This window comes from Lolium rigidum, chromosome 1, assembly GCF_022539505.1.
Source record: "Lolium rigidum isolate FL_2022 chromosome 1, APGP_CSIRO_Lrig_0.1, whole genome shotgun sequence".
Taxonomy (NCBI): Eukaryota; Viridiplantae; Streptophyta; class Magnoliopsida; order Poales; family Poaceae; genus Lolium; species Lolium rigidum.
This window is the reverse complement of record NC_061508.1, coordinates 107798116-107808277: the sequence shown is the minus strand read 5'-3', so window position 1 is coordinate 107808277 and position 10162 is coordinate 107798116. Positions and strand designations below refer to the sequence as shown.

Sequence of the window (10162 nt, the reverse complement as noted above, 5' to 3'; positions counted from 1 at the left end):
AGGAAAGCAGAGCTTCAGGAGCACAAACCTGAGATTAGGGAAATCATCTCCGACTTCTATCCTCATCTAAAGCAAGATGTCGGGTAAAAGACAGGCAAGTTCTATAAGAGCCATATGTGTTAGATAGGAAATACAATTATTTACGTTTTTTTTGTTCGCCATTTACACTTTGTAGAGATAAATGCTGAAAATGCTTCAGTTTTGTATCAATACCATCTGAAGCACGTAACCTGAACTTACCTTCAGAAGCCATCAGACCGGGAATTACAAGTGTACCAAAAAATTATGTTATTAAGCAATCAAATAATCGAAAAAGAAAGAGCTCGCATGTGGAGGCGTGCGACGAAACTAAATCCGTGCCTCCGGCAGCTGCGGTTGCTTGTGCGACCAACAATCTCTCCCTGTTGGCCATGGTGGCCTGATCTGAGAGAGAATAGAGATGGGAGGGGACAGGGATATCAAGAAGAATGGTGTCAACATATCTCCTCCATTGAGGCCACCAAAATTGCGTGGGAGGCTAGAGGGAGAAGGGAAGATGGTGGAGAGAGCGGGAGGCTGCAAGCTCACCTGTTCGCCGACGGCGCGAGAGACTTCGTTCAAGAGCTCCCCGAAATCCCGTCAAGCTGGAGCAGGGAGAATCCGCCAGCGAGAGGGATGATGCAAGGGAGTGGCGGCCGGAGGAGGGATTGCCGCGTGTCGGCGCCTGCGTTGGGTGGGCGGGCATGAGGCCGAAGTGGAAGGTGGCGGCAGTGACCACACACCACGGAGTGGATCGCGGGCGCCTATGGAACACGATGCCAAACGGAGTCTCCGCCCCATCGCCAGTCTTAGATCTTGGAAAAGGGGAGATGATGAGGAGAAAGGAAAGACTCGATTTCGGGACAAGAATCTGAAGTTGATGGCGTGATTAGGAAAATAGTAAGGCATTTATGATAATGAGTGGATTTTTCGGCAATTGTTTGAATGCCGGTGCGAGAGTTGAGAGGGCAGGAGAGGATGTTTACCAATCGGACGGTTCAAGTTTGAGCGGAGATGTTGGGATGATTTGACGGTCAGGATGCTTTCAATGACGACCATCAAAGTGCGTTGAGTGTCAAACGACCAACTCCCATTTAATAGTAAAGATAAAGCTTCATTATCGGTACTTTTGTAGGTTATACTTATATTTGAATATGTTGCTATTACCATAGTACCGAGTAACTATGCTTACCATCATATAAATTATTAATGTGTCGAGACAATTTATTCTTTTACGTTATTTTTTTTACGTTTAAAATTTCGCTCGACCTCAACTTTTTTCCGTCCTTCGCCACTGATAACAGTAGTACAAACACCTCAAAGTTAACACTTGAAGTTCAAATTTTCAAAAAGCGACGCCTCCTAGCGGCAGGCAGCCGCATCGATGGCAGATCTAGGCGGGAGCCTAGACCTATGGCTCGCCTCTTTCACCCCAAGCGTGATGCCTAGGGGAAAGCTGCCGCACGGCCAGGGGCGTTGCCCTAGCCGTCGCGCAACAAAACTCCATCGGCGCCATCCCCAGCCGGCACCAAGGAACCACTGCCACGATGCAACTCCCGGCCCCTTCGTCTCCTGGCCTGCCGCCACGTCGACCCTCATTAGCGGCAGGAGGGCAGGCAACCAGAGCCTTGTCTTTGGCGGTGCTAGGGTTTCATGCTGGTGCTGCCCTTGGGGGAGGGGGGTTGTCGATATGGGAGCGGGTCACACATCTATGTATCGTGTGATTGAACATACATAACACAGTATAGAACAAAATTGTGTCGAATTTCAGTAACATCCCGACAAGGCTGAGCGATTAGCTGTCTGGAATTTTTAGTAAGGGATATTCGTCCGGTCACGGTAGAAAGCTCGGCACCCCGAATCTTTTGCTTTTCATGTCAATCGAGGCCTTGCAGTTGCGGGAGCCTAGACCTATGGCTCGCCGCTTTCACCCCAAGCGTGATGCCTAGGGGAAAGCCGCCGCACGACCAGGGTCGCCGCCCTAGCCATCACGCAACAAAAGTCCATCGGCACCAAGGAACCACTGGCACGATGCAACTCCCGGGCCCTTCATCTCCTGGCCGACGGCCCTCACTAGCGGCGGCAGGCAACCGGGGCCTTGTCTTTGGCGGTGCTCGGGTTTCACGGTGGTGCTGCCGGGGGGGGGTCGATATGGGAGGGGATCACACATCTATATATCGTGTGACTGAACACACATAACACATTATAGAACAAAACTGGGTCTTCTTTGTCGAATATTCAGTAACATCCCGACAAGGCTGAGCGATTAGCTGTCTGGAATTTTCAGCAACTGCAGAGGATATTCGTCCGGTCACGGTAGAAAGGTCTGCACCCCGAATCTTCTGCTTTTCATGTCGATCGAGGCCTTGCATGCAGTTGCAGGCCAGTGCAAAGTTTGGCTTGGCAGCATCGTCGTGTATCCCAACTGGATCAGCGAAAAATACAAGGTTGCGTGGCTCTCCGATGGGTGCGTGCGGCACCCTGACAAACACACGTCGCTGTGCACCGTTCGCATTTCCCCTCGAGCTGTCGTCCCGGCCTGGGCGAGTTTTAACCGAGTTCGCATAAAAATGTTACTAGCTCGATCACCTGCACGAAAGGTTTGTTGCTGCTGAGCTGATTTGGTCATGGCTGGGAGCATCTCCTCTGCGCTGCTACTCCTGCTCAACATGGCGGGCGCGCTGCTCGCCCCGCGCGCTCCTGACAGCGTGCCGGCCGGCGATGACGAAGGCGTCGATTTCTTCTTCTTCCCCTTCCTGGTGCTGTACAAGAGCGGCCGCGTGGAGCGGTTCATGGGCACGGACACCGTGCCGGCCTCCGTGGACCCGGCCACCGGCGTGGCGTCCAAGGACGTGGCCATCGACGCCGCCGCGGGGCTCGCCGTGCGCCTCTACCTGCCCAACAGCACGGCGGAGAGGCTGCCGCTGGTCGTGTTCTACCACGGCGGCGCGTTCGTCACGGAGTCGGCCTTCTCGCCGACGTACCAGCGGTACCTCAACGCGCTCGCGTCCAGGGCCGGGGTGGTCGCCGTGTCGGTGGACTACCACCTCTCGCCGGAGCGCCCCCTCCCGACTGCCTACGACGACGCGTGGGCGGCGCTCCGGTGGGCGCTCGCGAGCGCGCGGTGCGGGTCCGGGGCGGAAGCGGAGCCCTGGCTGTCGCGCCGCGCCGACCTCACGCGGCTGTTCCTGGTCGGCGACAGCGCCGGCGGCAACATCGCGCACAACGTGGCCATGCGCGCCGGCCGGGAGGGCCTGGACGGCGGCGAGACCATCCAGGGCGTAGCGCTGCTGGACCCATACTTCTGGGGGAAGCGCCCGGTGCCGTCGGAGACGCGGGACCCGGCGGAACGGCGGTGGCGGGATAGCACGTGGAGCTTCGTCTGCGCGGGGAGGTACGGGGTGGACGACCCGGTGATCAACCCGGTGGCCATGGCGAGCGACGAGTGGCGGCGGCTCGGGTGCGCGCGCGTGCTGGTGACCGTGGCGGGGCTGGACGTGCTGGCCGCGAGGGGCCGCGCGTACGTCGCCGCGCTCGGGGCCAGCGGGTGGGGCGGCGATGTGCGGCTGTACGAGACGCCCGACGAGAGCCATGTCTACTTTCTCTTGAAGCCCGACGGCGAGAAGGCGGCCAAGGAGATGGACGCGGTGGTGGCCTTCATCAACGGTAACCGGCCACTTGAGAGTTCAGGTCTCGGCAATTTCGTAGGAACGCCCACAAAAGAACCGGAATGGGATTCCACTTTGTATACGGCCATATAGATATCGCAAAAAGATACTAGTAGAATTAACTAATATCCATATCGGTTTGTAAGGGTTACTTAATTCAAGAATAGATTTAACCATAAATTTCTGAGCACTTTCATATTTTTTTCCATTTGAATTAGTATTTAAAAGTTATGAAGGTTTTAAAAAGTTTATGTTTAAAATATTCAAATATTTTTGAGCACTTTTCATATTAAAAGTTTTTCCATTTACACTAGTACAGTATTTAAAAGTTATAAAGGTTTAAAAAATAAATAGGAGATTTTTTGAAAACTACGAGGTGTGAGGTAGTCGTGCGTAATCTACATTCAAAACGTGAGGACCTATCTGCAAAACAACGGCCATGCACCATCTAACACCGCCACATCAGCCTAGAGACTGGACCCCACGTGTCAGAAACGGTGTCAATTTGAGATCAATACGCGTTTAGTGGTTTTTGCAAAATCTACGAAAAATGTGGTAGTTTTTTGCTTCCAAAACGTAAAGCGGTACCAAAAATTCGACATTTAGCCAGAGATGTGGTGGTTCTATACTAACAATTCAAGATATGGAGATGAACGCACACATGTGGGCTCGGAAAAATTGCAAAAAAAAAATCCATAATTTGGAACAGTTTAATGTATATCACCTCGCCCGTTTCCGCCTTGCCACACCACCTTGATATCACGTCCCACTTATCAGAATCGTCATAAGCAACATGCATAAGCGCAGTCAGTGTTATCTATTAATTATACATACGTAAAATTATACTCCCTCCGTTTCAATCTATAATGCCTATAGATTTTCTGCATTTATTTCATAATATAAGAGGATCTGATCCCGTGCATAAAATCTAGGAAATGATTTACGTGGGGTGGAGGGATGCGGGGAAGCAAAAAATAAGGAAACCGATCTGATCCCCTGCATAAAATCTGGGAGCTGATTTAGGTGGGATGGAGGGATCGGGAGAAAATCTAGGGATTTTCTTTAACGATTGAGAGGTTTTCGAGATTCTGTTTTGACTTTCCTTATTTCTCTCCTATTTCTGAGATCGTGGATGGACTCGTTAGGGGATTTTGTGTTAAAAAATGACTTGCGCTAATTACCGTGCAGAAAATCTATAGGCATTATAGATTTAAAGGGAGGGAGTAGTTTTTTAAAAACCTAGCTGCAATTATCGTGGTTATTTGTAATTTTGTCAAGACATGATCATGGCCGGACATGGGCTTAACTACCGTCCCTGGAACTCATAGATTCAGAAAGTCCAAATAAAATTTGATAGTTCTCGTAGTTGAACTGACATTCCTTTCGCTTGATCAATTCTAGAAATTATGTTCCAGAATGACGATCTGTGACGGCTGGCTGCTGTGCAACTGTGCAAGGGTGCTTCCAAGTTCCAGCCACGGCCCACCAGCGAGCATGTATACTCTTGCCGTACGGAGTTCTTGACGTTTTTATATTCTGAACATGTGTGTGTAAAGCGGTAGATCTAGAGTTAAAAAGTCCTGAAAAAAAAGGCAAACAACTGACAGTCCAAGGGTCAACAGACGGCTCAGTTCTTTTGGCGGTTTCTCGAAGAAGCTGCCCTCTCCTCAGCTTCCTGGTGAAGCCGGTTTTAAAATTTTCCGAGGCTTCTAAAATAGCTAAGGCTAAACTAATTTGAAAGCCTCACAAAATTTTGTCATCGGCTTTCCCAGGAAGCTGGGGGAGGGCAGCTTCTCGGAGAAGCCGCCAAAAGAACTGGGCCGAAGACAACCATCGCCTCTGGAAAAACCTAGCCACGTCCACTTCAGTCTCCTCCATTAAGATTACGAAATAACTTTGGTATTTACAAGTTAAGGTTTGTTATTTATCTTTAGATGCTTTCAGAAAAGTACAAGAATGTGTTATGGAAAAAAAAGTTAAAAGATCTCAAAGATTTGCTAGTATCTTTTAGATTTTATTTTGTAATCTTTAGAGACACCTCGTGTATTTCTACCATGTACAATTTATTACTATAAATATATGTTGTATTGATTGTCGAAAAAATGATCTTACAAAAAAAGAGTTAAAAATTAAAACCTACAAAATACAAGCTAGAGACTATTTCGTTCCAAAAAAAGAGATTTACTACTCCCTCCGATCCATTTTATTTGACTCAAATTTAGTATAATTTTGTACTAAATCCGAGTCAACTAAAAGGGATCGGAGGGAGTATTAAAATTGCCCTCCCGCGGGATTGAACTAGTGACATTTCGTTCCAAAAAAAAAAAGAGATTCAATATCAAAATTGCCCTTTAAACTTTATTTTGTAATTAGTGGTGATATCTCGTGTATCTCTACGATATACTACCTCTGGGCTGATTGAATCGACGTATATGCATGCCCAGAACTATGCCCACGTCGATTTAAAACAACGAAGGAAGTACTATTTATTACTATAAATATACATGGTATTAATTGTTGAAAATTAAATTCATGTAAAAAAGAGTTTAAAATTAAAACCTGCAAAATTACATGGTAGAGCCAGCTAACTATTTCATTCTGAAAACAGAGATTCAATACTCCCTCCATCTCAGTTTACTACTTTTTCCCGTATCTCTAGGTCACCAATTTAACCTGTATAATTTAAATTATATACAGAAACTCAATTCGGCACATGGGAGCATATGCTCCTGCCATTGAAAAACATTTTGAAATGTCAAAAAAATTCGAACAAAAAATTTGCATTTTCGTATCGACATTATACGTACGTACGTCAAGTTTTGCAAAAAAACCAATATTTTTTATGACTTGTGTAAAAAAGACAAAAAAACGTCACGTACACTGCTTTTTTTTGCACCAAAATTTGTCTTTTTTACACACGACACTAAAAATGTTTGTTTTCCGTGGAACCACTTTGTGAACGTGTAGAACTTCGAGATGTACCTATTAAATTTTATGTCTGAACTTTTCAATATTTTAAAAGTGTATTTAAAATAAAATTTAAAAACCGGGAGCATATGCTCCCGGGTGCCAAAACACCACTCCCAATATAAAAATTATATTCTTAGAAAATAGAACATCTAAACTTTCTCATACTCACGATCTAGAGGTAAACGCACGCCTAATAAACTGTGAAAACTGGTGAGAGAGGGAGTACTAAAATTGCGCTCACCCGGAATCGAACTAGGGCCATTTCGTTCCGCAAAAAGAAATTAAATTTTAGAATTGCCCTCACGCAGGATCGAACTACGGACCTTCAGTTTACAAGACTGACGCTCTACCACTGAGCTATAAGGGCTATTTGATTATTTTCAGCAACTGAGCTTAGTAATCCTAATAAGTAGCCTGCAAACTTGCCACCGGCGTCGACACGAACTCATTACCGGTATCGGATTGCTGACGTCCACCAACCACCACCCTGCGGGCACCCTCCCTCGATCTATATAAGAACAGCACCCACAGCCTCTCTCCGGGTATATCCAAGACTCGAACCATCCACCGTCCCATCTCCGAGCTCCTCACGATGTCATCTGTGTCCGAAGAGTTTGGGGATATACATCAACGTCGGCAGCGGCCGATCCGTGCCCCTCCTGCGGCAACACCGGTCTAGTCAAGTGCGTCGAGGTCGACGGCACCGGGACAGCCCTCGTGGTGATGGACGGCGGGGAGGCGCTGGCCGAGCTGGTGCGTGTGGACGGCGGCGGCCGCGAGCTACGCGTGCTGCCCAGCGAGAGCTTCCTCGACGCCGGGCACCGCGTGCACGTGGTGGACGTGCATGGCGAGCGGGGGGTGTTCATGCTGCTCGTGGCGGTCTGCCTGCATGACGGGACCATTGCCAGCGTCCGGGAGATTTGATGCTCCGCTTATCTTATCTCAGACGGAATTCGTGTACTTGTAGCAGCGAAATAAGAGAAATCGATTTAGCAGCTCTACCGTGAACCTCCAAATAGGAAAACAAATCATGTTTAGAGCAAGCAAGAGGCGTCATGGCGTCCAGTTTCCATTTGAGTAGGAACTATTGTAGAGAGTCCAAAATGTTTTCCTTCAAATTTATCCAAATACAAACGAATATTTTGTAATTCTGCCTAGAGGAATTTACGAAATTTCAGTGATTTTGATGGTAAGCGATTTTTCTTTGGCTAAACGGAATTTTTTTGCCTGGTTAAACGTAAGGATTTGCGACTACGTACATGGAATGGATGGAGCCGCGTTGGGGTTGGTGGGTGGAGTCTAGTGGTCCCCGCAGGTCTACTATCGGGTGGCCGTTTCTCGTGGAGGTCAACGGCTACGCATGCCTCTACTATAGGGTGGGTGGGGGGGGGGGCTCGGAATGGTTTTGGCAAGAGATTAATGATAATTGATAATATTTTGGTAAGAGGGAGGAAGGGTGAACCAGGTCAGCTGGTCCCCGTAGATCTACTAGCTGACGGCTGTTTCTCGCGAGGGTGAACGACCTACGGTACTAGATGGCCCTGGTTTGCCGCATGGTCCCCACACCCCTAGCCCTACCTTTGACTAGTTGGCGTTTGTTTCTTGGGGGAAGAAGGGGCAGTCATTTTTCGCTTGGGTGAACGGGCAATTTTCGTTACTAGTGCCTGGATCCCACATGACAAATAGGGAAACAAAGAACACAATAAATATTTCTTGTGAATAAATGATCACAGGTCTTTTTGTGGCCATCCACCCCCCCCCCCCCGCACCAAATAAAAGTAAAATTGGTTATATAATTTACGGGTATATCCCCAATATCCACCGGGAACACAAAAGAAGTTGCACATACTATATGATCAATCCCAGCCATGTTGTCATCATGATTTTTGGAGGGAAAAATCCCCTACCCCACCCCGCCCCACAAAAAAAATTACAGTAGTTTGTATTTTGTACCCCATATGTCTACAGTTCGCAATCCCGGTCTATGGTGGATTATCAGTTCGTCGATTGTCTTCTTGCTAGCCATTCCCAATGTCTTCAACAATTAGACAGTGACAGATTGATAATAAAATTGGACAGTGACAGAAAAATGTGGAATATACTATGGTTTTCACCTTTATATGTTTTCCTTCCTAGGGAGAATGGAATATGACACGCTTTGTTCATCTACTGGTAGAAAATATGGTCTCATTGTTCGAGGTAGTACATGAGCGATATCCAAGATCATACCATTTTTCTTAATGCGATACTCTGTGCATCCATGAAAATTCCGTCACTTAAATTCTAGGTATTTCGACTTTCCCTTACTTAGAGAAGTATTAGAGAGATGTGTTACATTCTCTCTACCCTAGGACATGATACTCATATGAATGCTTATCAACACAACCTACAAACAAAGTATGCATATTCGTAACCGAAAATACCTATCGGAACCCGGGTACTCCCGAGGATGAAAACAATCCAATTAAAGACCACCACGTGTCAGATCTCACATGTATTTGATTCAAGTATATGATGTATATTTTTACCGTATCTGACAACAGCATACGACATTAAGTCCCCTCTCCTCCCGAGCAACTCCTCCAGGCTATCCATTCCCCACCCCCGTTCCCACCACCACGCGCTGCCGCCGTCTCGCTCCAGCGCGCCTGCTTGCCGTCCTCAAGCATGTCGTCCAGATGCTCACCCGCACGCGCCTCGTCGACCTCCAGCGCGCCTCCTGGCTGGCGGCAATGCAGCGGCTGCGGGCTAGCTCGAGCGGTGGAGGGGGGCTTCTTGGCCGAGCTAGCTCGGGTGGCGGAAGGCTTCGGCGGGACGCATCGTCCTTCAACGGTGAGTCGAGATGGTGGTGGGCTGCTGTGGGATTTATTCTTTTCCCTGTCCCGTTTTGCTGCGGATTTGGACCACGCGCATGGAGCAACCAAATCCCCATCCAGTCCTGGCAATCTCCGGCGAAGGGTGAGCAGGGGAAAAATCAATCCTCAATTAGTGCCCTGCCTCCAAGAACTTCACTATAAGGCAAGACAATGATTCCCCAATCCAATCATTCTTTCTCGCCTCAGGCATTTTGCCCACTCCACCACCTCAGAAATCCCAAGAAAACCACAGCCTCCGAACCAAAATCGCTCCTACACCGCAGCAGATTACAGCCTTGTAACCATCACCTGAGAAGAAGAAATTCCTGAAGTTCAGGTCAAGTCCATCTACCCATGGCACGAGCAGATCTCAGCTGGCCACGATTCATGTAGGCCACCAGTTTTGTATGTAAGATCTGGGCCAGTTATCTTGATCTGATTTCCTTTAGTCTGGCGGGTTGGTTTTGTACACAGATTCCATCATTCTGATCTGGTACATAATTATGTTTATTTATCATATGGACCTGATGCAAATTCAGGATTAGTGAATACTATGCTTTAATTGGTGGATTCTACCACAATGTTTTTTTTTTTTGTTTTTTTCTGATGGACTAGTAATGGTTTTAGAAGCAATTGTTTTGTGACCTCCAT

At 47.7% G+C, this 10162-nt stretch overlaps 1 protein-coding gene and 1 non-coding gene across 2 annotated transcripts; one reads left to right on the top strand and one right to left on the bottom strand.

Annotated features, from left to right (window-relative positions):
- Positions 1 to 2562: 2562 nt before the first annotated feature.
- On the top strand, positions 2563 to 3866 carry LOC124679362 (probable carboxylesterase 2). Its single transcript, XM_047215136.1, has one exon. The coding sequence runs from the start codon at positions 2646 to 2648 to the stop codon at positions 3777 to 3779; it is 1134 nt and encodes a 377-aa protein (XP_047071092.1). The 5' UTR covers positions 2563 to 2645; the 3' UTR covers positions 3780 to 3866.
- A 3085-nt stretch (positions 3867 to 6951) lies between these two features.
- Positions 6952 to 7023, bottom strand: TRNAT-UGU. Its single transcript has one exon. It is a non-coding gene; the product is annotated as a tRNA-Thr (tRNA).
- Positions 7024 to 10162: the final 3139 nt, after the last annotated feature.